Below are 23,032 nucleotides of genomic sequence, written 5' to 3'. Positions count from 1 at the left end.
ATAATTTTTCATCCTAAATTAGCAGATACAGAATGAGGATTTATAATCTATGGATAGCACATCTTACATTGGCACTTCCAGAAATAAGTTGGTTTCACATATAGTTGGATCGTCCTGAGATTGGACAGAGGATAGTTCAACTTATGTGAGTGCTAATTTAACAATGATGATATGCGGAGGGTGTTGGAGTCAAGATGTTATACCTTACGTATACTAGGTTAAGTAAATTAAGTGAAGAGGTAGGTTTTTATTGCTTTCCTAAAGTTCAAGAGTCTTTCGAGGGATTTGATGTGTGGAAGCAGTTGATTTGCAGTACTTTGGTAAGAAGTGGGAGTAGGATCTGTGTCTGGCAGTTTCTAGTCAGAGGCTCCGACCAGGGGTAATTCTAGATGTATTTCCTCCTGGGAGCGGAAGGGTCTGTTCAGGACATAAGGCGGAAATTTGACTGATATGTAGAAAAGGCAGTTCCCTCCTTCTAAAGATCTGGGCAATAGTTGCTATGGAAAAATTAAAGAGTGTCTGCAGGAATTCCAGGAAATTTGGAGTACCTTTTTAAGGTACTTCAAAATTCTTATTTCTGAGGTCCTGGTATCCTTTTCTGTCCGTCCTTGTCTCAGTGCCTGACATTCAGAGCAGTATTTTAGTTCATTCCTTCTATTCTGAGCTCATTTTCCTTTGTTGTTTGCTGGCGTTCATACTGCCAGGATTGGGAGGGGGGGTAAGAGAGCAGGCATGTTTATGTGGTATCCCTAACTAACGTGTAGTGTATTTAAGAGGGATGGGAAAATTTGTATAAGGTTTGCTGTAATTTGGTCTCTTATCTTTAGAGACAAAGCCAGCCACCTAGTTCATCCAACCTGCCATCAAATATTCATCATCATTATTTATTTATTTAATTTGATTTATATCCCGTCTTCCCCAGGGAACCCAGAATAGGTTAAATGGTAACAAGCAAAACAGCAAACAAGACATATAACAATTAACAGCAGGGAACAGAAGACTAAGGTCCTAGGGCACCGTGAAGTGTGTACAGTTCAATTGTTTTGAATTAGCAGACACTTGGAGCCTGAAGCATGCACAGGAAGAGAGTCAGTTGGACATCTATTAGGAATACAGTGGTTTGGATGTAAGAGTCTGAATACTAGCTTGTCCTGAGGGGTCAGGTGAAGAGGTGGGTTTTTATTGCTTTCCTAAAGCTCAAAAGTCCATCAAGGGATTTGATGTTAGGAGGTAGCTGATTCCAGTACTTCGGTAAGAAGTGAGAGTGTGACCTTCATCTGGCACGTTCTAGTTGGAGGCTCCAACCAGGGGGTATTTGAAAACATGTTTCCTCCTGGGAGCGGAGGGGTCTGTTCGGGACATAAGGCAGGAGTATGGCTGATATATAGCTGGGCGCCATGTCATGTAAGGACTTTAACGCAAGTACTAAGCCTTTGAAGATGCAACATTTGGCTACAGGTAGCCAGTGAGCTGATGCTTGGAATACTGAATCGTAGGCGCAAAGGTTCTTCAGAAGTCTGATTGATTAGAAAGGGAGAGACAGTCAGTAAGCTAGCCCATCCAGAGAGAGGGCAAGACACAGCCTTTTCTGAGAGAAGAAGAACTTCCTTAGATTCCGTACAAACACAAGGAAATTCTTTTTCACCCAGAGAGTGGTGAAAAACTGGAACGCTCTTCCGGAGTTATAGGGGAAAACACCCTCCAGGGATTCAAGACAAAGTTGGACAAGGTCCTGCTCAACTGGAAAGTACACAGGTGAGGCTGGGCTCATTTATGGCACTGGTCTTTGACCTAGGGGCTGCCGCGTGAGCGGACTGCTGGGCACGATGGACCACTGGTCTGACCCAGCAGCGGCAATTCTTATGTTCTTATGTCAGACCATCTGTGAGTAGAGAGTGCGAGCGAGCGATAAGAGCACCAGATAATCTGAGCAGCTGGTTCAGCAAAGCAAACTGTAGCAGGACACTTGCCAGGGAGGTGCTCTATACTGAAAATCGCCCTTTTAAAAATTGTTCCCCCCCCCCACCTTGAACATTTCTGATGTTTATCAAAAAAGCATTACCAGAAATATTTAAAACAAAGCAATATACTGTGGGGAAAAAATGGGGGAATATACGAAGGGCACAGAATTAGATTCTGAGGTTACAATACTTCTCATTTCACACCCTGTCACTCTGTTTTCATTTCATGTACCTCACATGATCTTAGATGAACATTCCTTAACCACCATACGATTTCAGAAGTTCAATCAGCCAGCTGAGTTTGAGGCTTCAGCTATGTATAAGCACCATTTCATATGCTGGGCTTTTATTTAAGATCATATCTGTACTGAGCGAGCAATTTGCACATTTCCCGCATTGTTGCACAGTCTGCTGGTACATTGGTTCTCCAGATGAATGTATTCTTATTTCCACTTGGCAATTGCCTATGAAAAAGATACCCTCACACACTTGTCCCTCCTTTTTCTGTTAGTACTGTACCTTTGCCGAGGAAAGCAATGTACACAGGGCAGGACTAACTCTTTAGGAGCAAAAAGATATCATGGTCTCCCTCCCTGGCTCTGCCCCCCCCCCACTCCAGCATCTCTCTCCTCTCTTCCCTCCCCGCCTCAGGTCCCTTGGTGTGAGATTTACTAGCTTTTTCTTGCTAACTACCTTTGTCCTGAGAGCCGAGGGAAAGAAGGTACAGAAAATGTTACAATGCATATACCTCCTGCCCTGGTAGTCAGCCCAGAGCATACCTACTTTACTCCTAATGCAACAGTTCTGGCAGTGCCCACCTCATGTAGAGTCAGTTATGTGCCTACTTGATGATGTCATTGTTACATTGTACTGACACTGATGGTCTGAAACAGCACTGTGATATCATCATGCACGCATGCTGAAGAGGTCACATTGCTACATCTGGCAGTTGGTGATGCTACAATGTGACATCATCAAGGGCATGCACAAATTACCCTATATGAGGTAGGCACCACTGGAATGTTGCATCTGGGAGTAGGGAAGATAGCTGCTTCAGATATTCCATTTCGTGGCAAATGAGTGAATTTTGTTTTTGTGGGTCCCAACCATACCTAACACCAGCTCTGGCAGATGTATATTCCAAAAACTGACACATTTTACCGATAATCTATAACCAGAAAATAAATTCCTTTATCTATTTTTGTGGTCTAGTCATTTTATTTTTTTTACTTTTGTTGGCTCTAATTTCTAGTTTCTGCTTTCCTGTCTTCTCTTAATTCTCTTGTCAGAGTCTCTTTGTCCTTTTAGTATTTCTTCTATCTCCAGGTTCACCATCCATGTTGTCTCTGAATCCCTATCCGTTTTGTTCAGTATCTCCCTTCTGTCTCCCTGCCTCATTCTCCCACCATGTTAAGCATTTCGGTTCTCTGTGTCCCTATTGTTACCCTGTTCAGCATCTCCCCTCTATTCAATCATTGCCCTTCTATGACTCCATCCCCTCCCCACATGTTCAGATGACCCCTTTGTGTACCTATCCCCCCAAGAATCTATCATTGCCCCCCCTTTGTCCAAATCCCCCTTCCCATTTCCAGCTCTTCATCTCAATGCTCACTTTCTCCCATATGTTTTCCCAGGGCCATCATTTGTCTTCACTTCCTTCTGCTGCCCTTCTTTAGGGTCCAACATCTCTCTATTTCTCTTCCTTATCTCATGTTCCCCCCCCCCTCCTCTCAGGGATCCAGCATCACCCATTCTCTCTTCCCTTCCTACTGGTTCCCTCTCCAGTGATTCAGCATATGTCCCTATCTCTTCCTCTCTCTTATTCCTCCCCTGGGGTCTAGCATTTTGCCCTCCCTTTTCCCTTCCACCTGGCCCTCTACCTTGTAGTTCAGTATGTGCCCCTTTCTATTCCCTCCCTCCTGCTCTCCCCTCCCCCCCCCTTCAACCTCTCTTCATCCTTCCCCCACAGGTCCTAGCATCTCTTCCCCTTCCTCCTCCAGTCCCGGTGTTTTTCCTCTTATTCCTCCTCCCCCCACCCCCATGGTGGACAGAGCACCACTTTCTTCTCCCTTACCCAGGCCCAACATGCTTCTCTTTCTCAATCTCTCCACCCCCCTGCCCTTAAGAATGTTCCTTTGAATTTGCCTTAATGGGTGGCAGCATTAGCGCTCAAGTCTTCCATCTAATATAATAAAAGGCTAAGCCGCACATGTGCACTCCCATCGCGTGTTCCGTTTTCCGTGCGCTGTAGGGCACCGCAGATAGGAGTGCGCATGCGCGCGAAACACTCTCTCTCCTCCCCCAAGGCAGATGTCGGACATGACGGCTGTCGGCCATGCTCCTTGCCTGAAGTCCGATGCAGTCGGGGATCTTGAGAAAAATATACTTGGCTGCCCGAAGCTCTATCTCTCCCTCCCCCCCAAGGCGGATGTCGGCCGCGGTGGCTGAACCCGGACAGCATTTTAAAATAAAACAGCTAAGTTTTTAAAAGATGGCTTTTCAAACCCACCCCCACCCCACCCCACCAACGCCGACGCAATACCTTTTAACAGACTGGCGGGCAGTGGGAGGGGTTTGGCGAGCAAGATAGTTTTAGCAGACATTGCCTATTTAAGAAGGTGCAGTAGCGGTGTGAAAACAATCTATTCTTCCAAAAATGTATAAATTGGATCTTCCCATAGAGCGAAAAGAAGCTGCATTTTTAGAGAGAAAGAGAAATGCGGAACTGCAAAGGCAAAACAGAATTTTCGATTGCAAAACTCGGACCATCGGGGTGAGAAGTTGTTTTAGGAAGTCAATTTGTATTACTGCTTCTTTCTATCTGGGGTCAAAATCGGGTTGAAAATTGTAGCAAAATAGAAATAACGCCTTGCAAAGATAATAGTCCTCAGGGAACCAACGATAGTAGATGGAAAACACTCATGCGGTGGGTTCAAAGATTCAAAAATAGTACCTATCTCACGCATAAAGCGGAAGGCTTTATGCGGCCCAGCAGAGGCCCCACGCCAGAGTGCGTCGGCAAAAGATGCAGAAGCCAGCTCCCCCGGAGCCAAAATCCCAATAGCGCCAGACGGAAATAGATAAGGTAAAGGGGAAATGGGATCTTGAATATGGTTAGGGGAGCAAGGAAAGCAGGAAAAGGGTACTACTGGACAGGGGGGAGGTAAAAGCAAGGGAGAAGGGCTACTGCTGGACAGGGGGAGCAGGGAAAGGGTACTACTGGACAGGGAGGGAGGTAAAAGCAAGGAAGAAGGGCTACTGCTGGACAGGGGGAGCAGGGAAAGGGTACTACTGGACAGGGGGGAGGTAAAAGCAAGGGAGAAGGGCTACTGCTGGACAGGGGGAGCAGGGATAGGGTACTACTGGACAGGGAGGGAGGTAAAAGCAAGGGAGAACGGGAGCAGGGAAACGGTACTACTGGACAGGGGGGAGGTAAAAGCAAGGGAGAAGGGCTACTCCTGGACAGGGGGAGCAGGGTAGGGGTGCCGCTTGACAGGGGGAGAGAAAGAAAAAAAAAAAAGAAAGAAAGAAAAGAAAAGCCTAAGTCTGCAGTTATATTCTAGCACCTGTTAATCTAAAGGGCTTAAACACTAGTCTGATATATTATGCTCCACTGGAAAAAGGAAGTTGCAACAAGAGGAAGCAGGGATGAATAAGGGAGAAGGCCTGGATTAACTGGAGGTGCTGGTATGGCCAGTTTAAAGGCTCCCTTTAGTGGAGAGAGAGACGAAGAGTTGCTAGGACTGCAAAGAGTGGGGCGGAAGAAAGGCTAGACAAGCTCCTGCACCTGGGAAAAAAAGAGTGAAGGGTCCTTGGTGTGTAAGCTAAAGAACAGGACTGATGTGTGCCACAAGCCTAATGCATGTGACCTGGTATGTCTGCCACTGGCTATCGTCTCATTCACAGCCACTGGGGCATAGAGCCAGAGAATGTATTTTAAAAAAAACAATAAGATATCACATTGGGCTACCTGAACCATTTGGGCTCTAGGCATAAGCCTAGTTTTCCCGTGCTTTAACCTGGCCCTGACAGCATGTAATTCTGGAAATATCCAACAATGCACATTGTTGCAAACAAACCTATCCTAACTCTGCTTCAGGCAGCTCTCTGCTGAGTGAGGACTGAAATGCATCAGTTGTGGAACACTACACCTTCTCATAATAATATGCTGTAGTAAAGGATGGCAGATAAAGACCTGCAGATATAGTCATGTTCATTATCAAGTCAGGGAGTATGTCAATTTCTAGATAGGTACATGGGGAAGTGGCTTTTAAAAATTAAGAGTGGCATTTTAAAAAGGATGCCAAACTCAGAATATGGATGGGACGCCAACTGCTGGACAGGGGGAGAAGGAGGCGCCACTGATAAGTTCTCAGCTCAGCCACGAAACGAAAAGTGTCAAGAAAAGGGTTCCAAAGGTGATCCAGGAAATTATAGACCGGTGCATCTGAAGTCGGTACCAGGCAAAATGGTAGAGACTATTATAAAGAACAAAATAACAGGACATATACCTAAGTATGGATTAATGAGGGAAAGCAAACATGGATTTAGTCAAGGGAAATCTTGCCTCACCCAATCTACTGCATTTCTTTGAAGGGTTATATGAACATGTAGATAAAGGTGAACTAGGTGATATTGTATATTTGGTTTTTAAAAAGGCATTTGACTAAGTGCCTCATGAAAGACTTCTGAGGAAATCAGAAAGTCATGGGATAGGAGTGAGATAATCAAATTTGCTGATGACACAAAGTTGTCATCAGAAGGATTAATAATCAGAAGCAACCGTATATGCTAGAAGGTGAGAAGCTGATATGCACGGACGAGGAGAGGGACCTTCGGGTGATAGTGTCCAAAGATCTAAAGGCGAAAAAACAGTGTGACAAGGCGGTGGCTGCTGCCAGAAGGATGCTGAGCTGTATAAAGAGAGGCGTAGCCAGTAGAAGGAAGATGTTGATGCCCCTGTACAGGTCATTGGTAAGGCCCCACTTGGAGTATTGTGTTCAGTTTTGGAGATCGTATCTGGCGAAGGACATAAGAAGACTTGAAGTGGTCCAGAGGAGGGCAATGAAAATGATAGGAGGCTTGCGCCAGAAGACGAATGAGGAGAGACTGGAAGCCCTGAATATGTATACCCTAGAGGAAAGGAGGGATAGGAGGGATATGATTCAGACGTTCAAATACTTGAAGGGTATTAACGTAGAACAAAATCTTTTCCAGAGAAAGGAAAATGGTAAAACCAGAGGACATAATTTGAGGTTGAGGGGTGGTAGATTCAAAGGCAATGTTAGGAAATTCTACTTTACAGAGAGGGTGGTGGATGCCTGGAATGCGCTCCCGAGAGAGGTGGTGGAGAGTAAAACTGTGACTGAGTTTAAAGAAGCGTGGGATGAACACAGAGGATCTAGAATCAGAAAATAATATTAAATATTCAACTAAGGCCAGTACTGAACAGACTTGCATGGTCTGTGTCTGTATATGGCCGTTTGGGGGAGGATGGGCTGGAGAGGGCTTCAATGGCTGGGAGGGTGTAGATGGGCTGGAGTAGGTTTAAATGGAGATTTTGGCAGTTGGAACCCAAGCACAGTACCAGGTAGAGCTTTGGATTATTGCCCAGAAATAGCTAAGAAGAAAAAATTAAAAAATTTAAATTGAATCAGGTTGGGCAGACTGGATGGACCATTCGGGTCTTTATCTGCCGTCATCTACTATGTTACTATGTTCAAAGTTGTTAAATTGTAAGAAGATTGTGAAAAATTGCAAGAGGACCTTGGAAGACTGGGTGTCAAAATGGCAGATGACATTTAATGTGAGCACATGCAAAGTGATGCATGTGGGAAAGAGGAACCTGAACTATAGCTATGTGATGCTGGGTTCTGTGTTAGGAGTCACTGCCCAGGAACAGGATCTAGATGTTATTATTGAGGATATGCTGAAGCCCTCAGCTCAATGTGCAGCAGCAGCTAAGAAAGCAAATAGAATGTTAGGAATTATCAAGAAAGGAATGGAAAACAAAGATGAAAATGACCTTGTATCGCTCTATGGTACCGCTGCAACTTGAATACTGTGTGCAGTTCTGGTCGCCGTATCTCAAAAAAGATATAGTGGAATTAGAAAAGATACGGCGAAGGGTGATGAAAATGATAAAAGGTTTGGGACAACTTCCCTATGAGGAGAGGATAAAGCAGCTAAGGCTCTTCAGCTTGGAGATGAGACGGCTCAGGGGTGATATGATAGAGGTCTATAAAATAATGAGTGGAGTGGAAAGGGTAGATGTAAGTCACTTGTTCACTCTTTCCAAAAATACTAGAACTAGGGGGTATGAAATGAAGGCACTAAGTAGTAGATTTAAAACAAACTGGAGAAAATATTTCTTCACACAACGTGTAATTAAACTCTGGAATTCGCTGCCAGAGAATGTGGTGAAATCAATTAGCTTAGCAGGGTTTAAAAAAGGCTTGGATAATTTCCTAAAAGAAAAGTCCATAGGCCATTATTGAGATGGCTTGGGAAAATCCACTGCTTATTCCTAGGATAAGCAGCATCAAATCTATTTTACTGTTTGGGATGGGCTTTAAAAAAATTTGAAAACATTATTCTCTGATCAAGCACAATCAAATTCATGGGGAAAACGTCACTTTGCACAGATTTCCAATTTTAGGTTTTTCTGGACCACCCTAATATCATGTGATGTACAGAGGAATTGTGCATAGTTTATGGTTATAGTTTATTTAAATTTCTTATACCGCTTATCATATAGTGCAGGGGTAGGGAACTCCGGTCCTCGAGAGCCGTATTCCAGTCAGGTTTTCAGGATTTCCCCAATGAATATGCATGAGATCTATTTGCATGCACTGCTTTCAATGCATATTCATTGGGGAAATCCCGAAAACCCAACTGGAATACGGCTCTCGAGGACCTGAGTTCCCTACCCCTGATATAGTGTATAAAATAGTAAATAAAATAAAAGAAGATTTACAAACAATTGGATCAAGATAGAACATTTAAGGCAGTGGTTCCCAAACCTGTCCTGGGGGGACCTCCAGCCAGTCAGGTTTTCAAGATATCCCTAATGAATATGCATGAGAGAGATTTGCATACCTGTCACTTCCATTATATGCAAATCTCTCTCATGCATATTCATTAGGGATATCTTGAAAACCTGACTGGCTGGGGGTCCCCCAGGACAGGTTTGGGAACCACTGATTTAAGGGAAGTACATAGAGGAGAGGAGATCTTGTCTGAGTTGTGCTCAGAAGGCTAACCCCCTATTATAATTCTATGAGCGTCAGGAGCAGCACGGGTCATTCAGTGTGGTTCTCCGCGCTAGAAATTGCTAGTGCAGTATCGTATAAGAGGGGGGTAAGTTTTAGTTTTTGGTAAGATTTCAGATTTCAAACGCATCAGTGAATAGGAAGGTTTTCATTTTTTATTTGAAGTGGTATAATTGGTTTTCTTCTCTTATACAGGTTGGAATAGAAATCCAGAGTGAGGGGGCTGTTACATAGGCATTAGCTTGCATGGGAAGACAGTACAGGTTTTATGAAAATGTATGCTAATAAGCTATTTAAGATACTCTGTGCAATGCAGGGTATGCCGCCTACTTTTTATGTGTGCATGATGCAAGAATTTTTCCATGAGGGCTCAAGGTAGCACATAAGGTTTGGTGGAGATGATTTCTTATTAATCTTTCACATTTAAGTGCTGGCTTTGTCTTGTTATGCAAGCGGAAGGAAGCCCGTGCAAGTTTTAGTCATTTACCTCAAAAACAGACGGTAAATAACAAACATGTGCACATGTCTGAACAAAAGTGAAAGTGAAAGCCCTCATCGGTGGCTATTCTGTGTCTAAATAAGAGCCTCTCAAAATTTCAAGTGCAAACAATTTTTGCGAGGCTCATATGTAGACATGGAAAAACAAGCACCAATGTGCACTGACACTTTTGTTTTAGGTTTGGATATGCGCCCAAGAAGCTGAGTGTATCGCAAAACCTTGTGCATATGCATCTGGCATACTTCCCCCCCCTATTTACTGCAGTCACGGTACATAGGCTTGTTGTACCACTGGGGCTTGCGCGCATCTGAGAAGCTGAAATCTATGCCATTGGTAGTTTCACTACCAGCAGAGCCTCCCAAGGCGGACAGGTTTAAGCGGAGATGTCAGACTAATGATGTACCACCCATCCGGGCAGCAGTAATGGGCAGTATTGGAGGCGGAAGATTGCGTTTGATGCGACAGTGGCGACAATATCGAATTTATACTGTGCAGAAGGCCCGACAATCTACCTCTGTATTCCGCCACGAAAACTTGATGTACTATGATTGCGGTAGAAGCCATACTCTCAGACATCCAGACGTGGCTTTACCGCGAGCCTTTCTGCATTGGCCCTTCAGTGCCCTCTTCCTCAAGTGCTATGTGAAGAAGAGAAAGTGATGTCACGGGTCAGCTGTTACCTAAATGGACGTATTTCACAGTTCTCTCCTCGAGTTCTCTATTCCAGAACACGCAGCTGTAGTTCTGACTGGAGCTGGACTTCACCTGGAGCGTGCTGGTTACATTGTACAGCCCATTTACGGTTATTGTGTGGGATGTGGAAGGAGACAAGCTGATGTTCAAGCCATTGCTCAGCCAGAATACCTCCGGAAGGGGGAACCCTTCAGACTGGCAACTCAAAGACACGTCTGTGGTGGAAAATGGCATCTTCTCTGTCCAAGTGGCTATCTCTGTGAAGGACGCTATAAATGTGAGAGAGTACAATTTTTACCATTAAATAGCATTATTATTTTTTTTTCTCTCAATAATTTACAACGGCATGAAATCAACAAGCAATGAAACCATTACAAAACATGTGTTGAAATAACCAGAAAACATTTTAAACCATAGAAAAAGATAAAAAAGAAAAAGGGAACCATTTAGGGTATGGGACTTGATATACCGCTTTTTCTGTGTGGTTACAATCAAAGCAATTTGATTTTTTTTTTTTTTTTTTAAAGACAAATACAGTCAAACCTTGGTTTGCAGGCATAATTCGTTCCGAAAACATGCTTGTAATCCAAAACACTTATATATCCAAGCAAATTTCCCCATAAGAAATAATGGAAACTCTTCAACCCCAAAACTTTAATATAAAATACTGTACTCATACAGTATAATCTCGTTATAACGGACTTTATCCCAGGACAAGCAGGCAGGTATTCTCACTAGTGGGTGACGTCATCCGACGGAGCCCCGAAGTGAACGTCTCACAAGCATACTTGCTTGTAGAAACTTTAGAAGTTTCGAGTCGCCCGCACCACACATGCGCGAGTGCCTTCCTGCCCGATGCACCGGGCACGTCTCCTCAGTTCTTACTTTTCCGCGGAGCCGAGAAGTCCGTCTTCGACTCTCTGTGCGAAGTAACTTGACTTGTGCCTTCTAAGTCCGCGGTTTTGGGTTCTTTATATCCAGAGTTGCATTTTTTTAAAAACTTTATTTAGGTCAACTTAAAACAACTTACAATCAATGAACAAAAGTCACTGCACATGCATATCAGCCACATCAATAACAAAACTCAGCAAAACATTGGTATGGCACGAAATGATTGCAAAACAAGAACACTAAAAGATGTTCTAAAGCATTATGTCATACTGTACTGGAAAGAAAAATAATCTGTCATTTTCTTCTGGTCTTCATTTTGATACTGTATCACCGGCACGCCACGCGCCTTGTAGGCGGAGCCTGCATGTCTGTTATAGCTGAACAAAACTACAGCTCAAAGCGGCTCTGGGGACCAAATTGTTTGTACGTTATATGCGAAATTCCGTTATATGCGAGTCCGCTATTTGCGGTGCTTTTCTGCATGTTTGTAAAGGCGCACGGCCGGGACCAGCAGACCTCGTCCGCTATAGACGATATTCCATTATAAGCGAGTCCATTATAACGAGATTATATTGTATATCAAGTTAAAATTTAATAAAATTATTTACTTGTCATGCAAAGCACTTGCAATCCAAGGTTTTACTGTACTTATTTTGTACCTGAGGCAATGAAGTGTTAAGTGACTTGCCCAGAGTCAAAAAAGAGCTGTGGTGGGAATTGAACTCACAACCTCAGGATGTTAAGACAGCTGCTCTAATCACTAGGCTACTCCTCATTGTAAAAAGCGAAAGAACAATTCATAGTAAAACAAATTCTCATCAACACAAAATAATAGTAATTAGTTAACAAAATAAACAAAGAAGGACACCAAGAAAAATCTATAATCATAGCGCTGACCTTTCTCACTCCATCACTGCTCAGATAAATTGTTAATATAACACAGAAAGCAGTCGGGGGTAGGGATACCTTTTTTAGGGTTACCATAGGGCTCCAGAAAAAGGAGGATGGATTGAAACATCCGGGCTTTACTTCCATTGCTTTTAATAGAAGTAAAACCCAGATGCCTCTATCTGTCCTCCTTACTTCCATTGCTTTCAGTAGAAGTAAAACCCGGATGTCTCAATCCGTCCTCTTTTTTCTGGAGCCATATAGTAACCCTACTTTTAATGAAAGCTTAAAGATGGGAATACTAACAGCATTTCTTCAGATAATGAAAGTAACGAACCACAGTACTTTCACAACATTCAAAAGCCAACTAAAGCTACTGTCTCTACCCATGTGTTCTGTTGGCTTTCCTTTAAAACTCTTTGTTTCCTGTGCTATATTATATTACATTACATTACATTAGGGATTTCTATTCCGCCATTACCTTGCAGTTCAAGGCGGATTACAAAAGAATTATCCAAGATGTATTACAACAAGAACTTACAAAAAAAAAAAAAATTGGTCATTTTCAAAAAGAGTAAGAAACGGGTAAGGTTATTTGTTTGGGGTAGTTGGCTTTAGTGAGAGGTGGAGTTTGAGACTTGCGGTATTATTTCTTTTTTCAGAGTTTTCTTGAAGAGTATGGTCTTTATTCTTTTCTAAAAGTCTTGTAGTCGAGGGATGCCGTCAGTAGATTGGCGATTTGGTTGTCTAGTTTGGCTGCTTGAGTGGCCAGGAGGCCATCATAGTTTTTTCCATTTGACCTCCTTAATTGGGGGGTATGAGAATGGGGTGTGAGTTTTCCTATGTCTGGTTGCGGTGTTGTGGATGAGGCGGTTATTCAGGTAGTTTGGACTGTCTCCGTATAAAGTCTTAAATAGTAGGCAGTAGAATTTAAATTGTATTCTTGCTGGGATCGGAAGCCAGTGCGATTGGAGATATGCTTCTGTAATGTAATCATGTTTCTTTAATGAGTAGATGAGTCTTAGTGCTGTGTTTTGGATAGTTTGTAGTTGTTTTGTTATGGTTGTAGGGCATGGGAGGTAGAGGATATTACAGTAGTCAAGTAGGCCTAGTATTAAGGACTGAACTATGAGCTGGAATTGAGTTTTCTCGAAGAATTTCCGAACTTGTCTTAAGTTTCTCAGTATCTTAAGTATATCAGTATCTGACTTTTCTGCTGCCAAATAAATGAGACTCATGGAGGCCATTTGATAGGCAGAGACAAAAGGATCAAGTCCGAAAGCTGAGCCTACGGCCCTGATATTGAAACTGCAGGAGGCAGCCTAGCTACCTCCCGCTGTTGGCTACAATTCTGGATATTCAATGCTGGGGCCCAATCTGGCCACCAGCATTGAATATCTGGGTCAAAATTCTGCAACTTGGACTTAGCCAACCAAGCTGATTTTCATTGATAGCCGGCTAAGCTATCAATGAAAGCAAAGAGAGACCTGTTTATTAGGTGAGTCTATCTGACTGTGTGACTTAGCCGGACAATCGATGAAAAGTGGCCGTGACTAGCTATGTCGTGCAACATAGCAGGTCATCAGGCTAGCCGGGAAACCAGATAGGCGGCTCTCTCCCACTGAATATCGGCAGACAGCTAGCCAAATGGGCTTAGATCATTGGTCTCAAACTCAAACCCTTTGCAGGGCCACATTTTGGATTTGTAGGTACTTGGGGGGCCTCAGAAAAAATAGTTAATGTCTTATTAAAGAAATGACAATTTTGCATGAGGTAAAACTCTTTATAGTTTATAAATCTTTCCTTTTGGCTAAGTCTTAATAATAATATTGTAATTTATAGCTAAAGAGACATATGATCAAGAAACTGTTTTATTTAACTTTTGTAATTATGATAAACATACCGAGGGCCTCAAAATAGTACCAGGTGGGCCGCATGTGGCCCCCGGGCCGCGAGTTTGACACCACTGGCTTAGATGGCCAGGAGCCGTTCCTAACCAGCTAGATTATGAGAGGCGGGAGATAAACCTAAATTTTAGGTGCCTAGATTTAAATGAATTTTCTGCCTTTAGTGAAGAATGAAATATTTTTGCTATTTTTGAGACATCTCACCTTTTACTTGCAGAGTGATTTGCTTGTGGTCTGCTCCTCCGTAGATAATAAGACAGCGATAGGTTCCTGCGTCTGTGAGCTTCACGTTGCTGATCTGGAGCACAGCTTGTCCCTTGTACAGTTTGTCCGTCAGCAGTGTTGCTCTTCCTCTGTAGCTGACATCTTGCAGGGTGAGGTTCTCCTTCCCACCGTCCAGTGTGTATATTTCTTTCATAACCATTTGTGAGGAAGACATTTGATGCCAATAGACCTTTAAGTCTTTCATCCTTAAGCCGTCAGCCTCTGGAAACATGCAGGTCATGTTCACCGTGCTGCCATACTGCGTGATATAGATAGAACTAGGGGCATGTACTGTGAACAGAGCTATAAATAGAAATTACAACATTATACTGACACAGTCTAATCCTTTCATAAGCAGGTGCATAAAGTAAAAATGCAAATACAGGTAGACAACAAAGCAGTTACCACTAGAACAATGTGTCTACTTTCCTTTATAGATCATTAGCATGACCTGAGTAAATATGCACATATGAAATTAGGCACGAGAACTTACGCCTGATTGGAACCTGGTGTAAATGCTGGCACGCAGGGCAGGATTAATTCATCGAGGGCCTGCCCCGCCCATGCCCCACCCTGCTCTGCCTCCTGCCCCTCCCCCATTTATTTACCTGTTTTCTTTACTTCTTTATTTCCACTTTTATTTCTTTTTTTTCTTTTATTATAAAATTCAAAACAAACACCAAAGATTACCATACCAGTGCACAGTTTTAGTTCTATGCAAGCCCCAAACATCTCTGAACAAAACCCCCCTTCCTTCCCTTCCCACCTACTTGCCCAGGACTTTAACTCTGAACCCTTTTCATCTAATATAGTAAAATGCTAGGCCGCGCATGCGCAGTTCCTAAGTGTGTGCCGCTTTTCCGTGAGCTGTAGCGACACATAGGAAGTGCGCATGCACGGCTTCTGGTCCGTCCTGCTGCTGCGTGTTCACGCATCACAAAAGCTTCCCTGCTCTCCACCTACCGGCCGAAGCACGAGCGAGCTGCGGAAGTGGTGGTGGTGGTGGCCGGCCTCAGGTATCAGTTTGACGTTAGGATGGTGGGGTGGGGAGGCCTGCGGAGCCCAGCAACTTTCCGCTGCCTGGGACCCGAGTCATTTGCCGCCGCCCCCCCCTTCCGTTCCCGCGGGCCCGACTGGCGATTTAAGCAGCGTATGCATCAGTCTTCACACGCTGCTTCGGGCCCTTCTACTGCCCTGATTTGCTCCGGACGTGCCTGAGTAAATCAGGGCAGTAGAAGGACCCGAAGCAGGTGTGAACACTGATGCACACGCTGCTTAAATCGCCAGTCGGGCCCGCGGGAACAGAAGGGGAGGGGGCGGCAAATGACTCGGACCCGCGTTTGTAGTCGCCACTGTGGGAAGGGAAAGAGGGTAGAGGAAACGCTACTGCTGCTGCACAGGGAAGTGATGTGGGGGGAGGGAAATGGAGGGGGAGGGAATGCTGCTTTGGCTGCTGCACAGGGAAGTGGTGGAAGAGAAATGCTGCTGCATAGGAGGCAGGGAGAGAGACAGATAGATAGAAAGACAGACAGACAGACAGACAGACAGCAGGAGGAAGGGAGACAGAAAGAAAAGAAGAAAGACACAGGGGCAGGGCGATACACAGAAACACAGACAGACAAAGGGGGCCAGGGACAGAGACAGACAGAAAAAAATAAAGACAGACAGACAGACATATATTCTAGCACCCGTTAATGTAACGGGCTAAAATACTAGTGTTTGTATAAACAACCAAATCTGTATCTCCTCTGGTGTGTTCCACATGTATGTTAATTTGTAACAAAACAACAAGGCAAGCAGTCCACCAAAGAATCCAACGTGGAACAAAAGAAGATCAGCAGACAATAAGGAGATTCAAATCAGGTTTATTCAAGGTGCTCCCAGGAACCATGCCTGATGCATTTTGCCAAACAAGGCTTGTCAATGCTAACAGAAAACCATGTCTTTCATACACATAGAACCATCCTCACACAGTATGGGATAAGTAATCACAAACTACCCCCCTCTTTTTTTTTTTTGTTTACAAAAGTACGGAAGAGGTTTTTAGCACTGGCTGGCGGGCTGAATGTTCTATGCTGTTCTAACGATCATCGGAGCAGTGCAGAGCATTCAGCATGCTGGCTTGTGTTACAAACCAAAGGAATGGTACAGTTTACGGGGTGAAGAAACAGTGGTGCATATCACCCCAATACTGAACAAAATATAAAGATAGCAGATGTAAATTTGAAAAAAAGAGAAATAACAAATCACTTTACAAATTAACAACTAAAAATGAAACAAAAAATGGAAAATAAGATAATACCATTTTATTGGACTAATACATTTTTTTATTAGCTTTCAGAGGTCAAACCCTCTTTCCTTAGGTCAGTAAAGTATACTACTGTTACAGTATCCTGCCTGACCTGAGGAAGGAGAATTTGGTCATTTTTAATCAAAAATGTATTAAAACTAGTCCAATAAAATGATCACCGTATTTTCATTTTCTATTTCTAAACATTTATCAACACAGCTATAATACTACTTTATGCTAAAGCAAAAAAATATACTGTAATTTTTTCTACCTTTGTCATGTGGTTTCTGCTTTCCTCATCTTCTTGTCATTCTCTTTCTTCCATCCACTGTCGGCCCCTTCCAGAAACTGTCTGTTTCTTTCTGCCATCTCTCCTCTTGACCCCCCCCCCTCTCCTTTGGTCTGGCATCTATCATCTTCCCTCTGTTCCCTCAAGGTCTGGCATCTCTCTCCTTTCATCTCTTTTTCCCTACCCCCTGTGGTTTTTAGCATCTCTCTCTTCTCATTTCTTCCCCTCAGATCTGATATCTCTGTCTCCTTCCCCGTTCTCTGGCATCTCTCTCTCCTCTCTCTTCCCATTCCTTTTCTTCTCTGGTCTTCCTTCTTTATTTTCTGCCTCCGTCTAAATTAAATTCTTTCTTATTATGCAGTCCTTAGTTTCCCTCTTTCCATTGTGTCTACCCACAGCATGCCTTCATCCCCTTTCCTTCACCCGTCCACCATCTCACTAACTCTATCTTCTTCCCCTATCCAGCATATGTCTTTTTCTTTATCCCTCCTTCCATCCAGTATGTGTTCTCTTTCTCCACTTCCTTTCAGCATATGCTCTCCCTTCTCCCCACTTCCATTATCTGCCCTCTTCTCTCTCCCCCTTCTCCCCACTTCCATCATCTGCCCCTTGTCTCTCTTTCTCCCCACTTCCATTATCTACCCTCTTCTCTCTCTCCCTTTTCCCCACTTCCATCATCTGCCCCCTTCTCTCCATCCACCACAGGCCCATTTCTCTCCCTTCCTCTCACCTTTCTTTCCGATTTTGGCAACAAGATCAGTAATGCCTCCCCCCCCGTGATGACACTCAAGATCGGCAACGACCCCCCCCCCACCCCGCAATGACGCTCAAGATCGGCAACGGGCCCCTTCAGCATCAACAGCACTTCAAATCAGCAACGCAATGCTCAGTCCAAAGCTTCTCTGAGCTGACTCAAACTGCCTGGGCAGAAACAGGAAGCTATGTCAGAGGGAGTTTTGGGCTGAGCACCGCGTTGCCGATCTGAAGTGCTGTTGATGCCAAGGGAAGAAGGAGGCTCGTTTCCGATCTTGAGTGCTGGAGGTGGGGGGGCCCCATTGCCGATCTTGAGTGCCGGGGGGGGGGGCCCTTTGCCAGTCTTGAGTGCCAGGGGGGGGAGCCCATTGCCGATAATCGCTGTTTGAAAAAAGAAAAAAAAGGGGGCTCTCTTTTTGCCCTCCTTCAGTGGGCTCCCTCACAGTTTCGGGCCTCTTGGGCCTATTGATTAATCCGGCCCTTCTGGCACACAATCAATGGCAGTTAGGCGCATACATAACCCTATTCTACTTGTATAACACTTTCTAAATTTTAGAAAAGCCGCAGACCCACCCATGCCCTCCTTTTGAGTTCCATGTGAGACATTTTAGGCGCACATGGTTTTAGAATAGCACACTGGCATATCTGTATGTTAAGTCCTAATTAGTACCCATTAACTAATTAGGACTCATTAACTAATTAGTACTCATTAACTAATTAGTTTGAGCACAGATCTCTGATCTGCACCCAAAGTTGGGCAGCCTTTACAGAATTTGAGGGGTGGAGGGGCATAATCAAAAGAAACGTCTAAGTCCGTTTTTGGTCTAAGTTGCTAGTCACCCAAAGTTGGCTAAGGAAAATGTCCATTCCTGAAAAATACATCCAAAATATTTTTTCCCCCCCGAAAATCATCTAGTTGGACGACCAGCCATTTGATTGTCCAGACCGCTAAATCATCGTTATACACCATTCTCATCCCAAAATTCGTCCAAGTCAAAAACGCCCAGAACAAGACCTTTTGGACATGGGTGGAGTCAGCAAAGTGATGGACTGGACACCCAAACATTGCACCAGAGTAGTAGGGTACCTTACAGAGCACTGCTGTGAACTTCACAAAAAGGGTGCCACATAAACATCTCACCACATCTCCTCTTATAGGTCATGGTGAGCCCCCCAAAACACCCCCAGAACCTACTAGACCCACCTGTCTACCACCCCAATAGTCCTTATGGCTGCAGGTGCCATTTATATGGCAGTACAAAATGGTTTTGGGGGGTTTTGAGGGGCGCACATGTTTCACCATGAATGTAGTGATTAGAGTGACTTATGGGCCTGGGTCCTCCTCTCCATGGTTCACTAACCCACCCCCAAGACCACTTAAGCCACCTCTGTGCATCTCTACTGGGCTTTCCTATGCCAGGCTTGCAGATGTGTATGTTTTTATTACGATTTGTATGGGGTTGGGGAGGCAGTGATCATTAGGGCAGTGTGTGGGGGTCTGTACTTTGTGTCTGCAGTGCTTATCTGGTCACTCTGGATACCTTTTTGCCACTTAGACCTGTTTTTACATAGCCTAAGTCACAAAGCACAACTTCCGTCCAGGCAGCCTCGTTAAACTTTTGGTTATACTTGCAGTACATAGAAACATAGAATATGACGGCAGAAAAGGGCCTACGGCCCAACAAGTCTGCCCACTCAAATAACCCTCCCCTCTAAGTTCCTCTTTGAAGTGAGCCCACGTGTTGATCCCATTTGATCTTAAAATCAGTCACGTTACTGGCCTCAACTACCTGAAGTGGAAGATTATTCCAACGGTCGACCACTCTTTCGGTGAAGAAGTATTTCCTAGTGTCACCATGGAATCTCCCGCCTCTGATTTTCAGCGGATGCCCCCTTGTCGCCGTAGGGCCTGTAAGGAAGAAGATATCTTCTTCCACCTCAATGCGGCCAGTAACGTATTTGAACGTCTCTATCATGTCACCCCTCTCTCTGCGTTCCTCGAGAGAATAAAGGTGCAACTTACCTAGTCGTTCTTCATAAGGGACATCCTTGAGCCCTGAGACCATCTTGGTGGCCAATCGTTGAACCTATTCCATTCTTAGCACATCCTTCCGATAGTGTGGCCTCCAAAACTGTACACAGTACTCCAGATGTGGTCTCACCATGGACCTGTACAGCGGCATCACCACCTCGGGCCTTCGGCTGACAAAGCTTCTCCGGATGCAACCTAGCACTTGTCTAGCTTTAGATGAGGCTTTCTCCACCTGATTGGCTGCCTTCATATCATCACTAATGATTACTCCCAGGTCTCGTTCTGCCACAGTTCTGGTCAAGGTCTCACCATTCAGAGTGTAGGTTCTGCATGGGTTTCTGCCACCAAGGTGCATTATCTTACACTTTTTGGCATTGAAATTCAGCTGCCAAAGAGTAGACCAGTGTTCCAGAACAAGTATGTCCTGTGTCATAGCGTCAGGCATGGTATCTCCACTCACTATGTTGCACAATTTAGCATCATCGGCAAATAATGCAATTTTTCCCCGAAGTCCCTGAGGCAGATCTTGTATGAAGATATTAATTAGGATTGGGCCCAGGACCGAGCCCTGTGGTACTCCACTGTGCACTTCCGACTTTTCAGAGGGGATACCATTTACCACCACCCTCTGATGTCTACCACTGAGCCAGTCTTTAACCCATGCAGTTAATATTCCTCCTAGCCCCAATGAACTCATCTTGTTCAAAAGTCTACGGTGTGGGATGCTGTCAAAAGCCTTGCTGAAGTCCAGATACAACACATCCAGGGACTCTCCTTTATCCAGTTCTTTTGTTACCCCGTCGAAGAAGCTGATCAAGTTGGATTGGCAGGATCTCCCCTTAGTAAATCCATGCTGGTGTGGATCCCTCAGTCTCTCGTCATCCATAACCGTGTCTAATTTGTGTTTAATTAATGTTTCCATAAGCTTGCACACTATTGACGTGAGACTTACCGGTCTGTAATTTGCAGTGTCTAACCTGCATCCCTTTTTGTGGAGCGGAATGACGTTAGCTGTTTTCCAGTCTAGTGGAACTTTTCCCGTGCCCAGGGAAAGATTGAAGAGCGTGGCTAATGGTTCTGCCAGGACATCTCTCAATTCCCTAAGCACTCTGGGGTGCAAATTATCTGGTCCCATGGCTTTATACACTTTGAGCTTTGACAATTCTTGGTAGATGCTGCTGGTGGAAAATTCAAAATTCCTGAACGGGTCTTCTGAGCTCTCTCTTGTTTGCAGCTGTGGGCCGGTTCCTGGTGCCTCACAGGTAAATACTGAGCAGAAGTATTTGTTCAGTAGGTCGGCTTTATCGGGGTCCGATTCTGCAAAGTTGCCGTCAGGTTTCCTTAGGCGCACTATCCCGTCTGTATTCCTCTTTCTATCACTAACATACCTGAAGAAGGATTTATCCCCTTTTTTAATATTCCTAGCTAAATCTTCTTCCATCCTGAGTTTGGTGTATCTGACCGCCGTTTTGACAGTTCTAGATTTTTCTAGATAAGCTTCTTTATCTTCTTGAGTACCTGATTGTAAAAACCGCTTAGATAACCTTGATAAGCAGTATATCAAATCCTAATAAACTTGAACTTGAACTTCTGGTCGATGTGATAGTTTGTGGGATACAAATGCTCTTTTCTTCTGTTTTATGAGTTCTGAGATCTCTGCAGAGAACCATTGGGGTTTGTTATTTCTCCGCCGTTTACTCAAAGACCTTATAAAAAGGTTGGTTGCTTCCTGTAGGGTAGATTTCAAAGCTGACCACATGACCTCCACATCATCTGTTGTGTCTTGGGTTTGCAGCGCCTCATAAACAAAATTTCCCATGCTCTCGAAGTCAGTGCCCTTACAGTTAAGGACCTTCGTTGACATGTTCGACCTCGTGGATCCCTTCCTGAGGTGAAACCACACCATTTTGTGGTCGCTGGAGGCCAACGCCTCACCTACCGAAACCTCTGTGATGCTATCTCCATTGGTGAGTATCAGGTCGAGAATCGCCTGATCCCTGGTGGGCTCCAAAACCATCTGTTTGAGTCTTGCCCCCCGTATAGATGTCAGCAGCTTTCTGCTGCTGCTGGTTGTGGCTGAAACCTTGTTCCAGTTTACATCTGGCATGTTGAAATCTCCTAACAGTACAGTGTCTCCACGCAGAGTGAAGGTTTCAATGTCTTCAATTAATTCTTTGTCTATGTCGTCCTGTTGTCTAGGAGGCCTGTATACAATGCCCAGATATAGGCATTTGCCACTTCCCCTGGCAAGGTTCACCCAGAGGGACTCCCCTGTATACCTGACACATGTGATTCTGGTAACTTTGATTTCTTCCTTGATATATAGTGCCACTCCTCCTCCGTTCTTACCTTCTCTGTCTCTGAGGAGTAAGCTATAACCTGGTATAGCCATATCCCATCCATGGGAATCTGTGAACCAAGTTTCAGATATTGCCACCACATCTAGGTCAGCACTCATTTCCATCTCCAATTCCAATATTTTATTGCCTAAACTGCGGGCATTGATGTACATAGCCTTCCATACTTCATGTATGCCCGGTCTGTGCAAAGATTTTCCCGCTTGACTCAGTATTCCCTTTAATTCCCTGTTTGAGTCAGTTCATCCCTTCTGAGTAGGTGTGTCCCCTGTGGTAGTGACTGCGGAGTAAGTACTTACCTCAGACTCAGTAATGGAGTATTTACTTACCATACCAGGATGGTTACTTACTTTACCAGGATGAGAAAGGGTTCCCTCCCCCAACTCACCTAGTTTAAAGCCCTTTGGAGTAGGTGAGCCAATCGTCTAAGTACGACTAAGTACGACTAAGTTTAGATCAGCCCATGTCCCGCCCTAAACACTCCTCCTAAAATGCCCCTTTTAGCTCTGGTCATACAGCAGCACTGACAAGGACTAAGTCATTTTTAGGTACATCTAAAACCCGTTTCGATTATCAGCACTTGAACGACTTGTCTTACTGATCGTCCAAGTACTGATTTAGGCCGGTTTTTAGATGTATTTATTTTTTAATTATGAGCCCCATAATGCTTAAGGGGAATTTTGGTATTTATATGCGTATGTGTTGTAACACCATTTCTGAAGCTCAGGTATTGTAACATCTTTATAGAAGCTCATAAATTGTACCTCAGGTATACGTAGTAACACAATTACTGAATCGCAACACCATAATTCATAATAAAAGCTAATGTAAACTGCTCTGAATTGACAACCCAGTCATTAGTAACAGTATAGAAACTTTCAATAAACAATAAATAATATGTATTTTACATGTCTATATACTCCACCTTCACTTACAC

At 44.1% G+C, this 23,032-nt stretch overlaps 1 protein-coding gene across 1 annotated transcript in view; it reads right to left on the bottom strand.

Moving 5' to 3' along the window:
• LOC117350967 (programmed cell death 1 ligand 2-like) overlaps positions 1 to 23,032 on the bottom strand; it is an 80,453-nt gene that overhangs the window by 30,722 nt on the left and 26,699 nt on the right. Inside the window, exons 3-4 of the mRNA XM_033925698.1 lie at positions 14,315 to 14,677; positions 10,412 to 10,693 (exon numbers count right to left, since the gene is read on the bottom strand). Of these exons, the coding sequence (XP_033781589.1) occupies positions 10,412 to 10,693; positions 14,315 to 14,677 (645 nt within the window). The remainder of the gene's footprint in view (positions 1 to 10,411; positions 10,694 to 14,314; positions 14,678 to 23,032) is intronic.

The sequence above is a fragment of the Geotrypetes seraphini genome, chromosome 1 (assembly GCF_902459505.1).
Source record: "Geotrypetes seraphini chromosome 1, aGeoSer1.1, whole genome shotgun sequence".
Taxonomy (NCBI): domain Eukaryota; kingdom Metazoa; phylum Chordata; class Amphibia; order Gymnophiona; family Dermophiidae; genus Geotrypetes; species Geotrypetes seraphini.
Note: the sequence above shows the minus strand (reverse complement) of the source record. Positions and strands in the feature narration are given on the sequence as shown.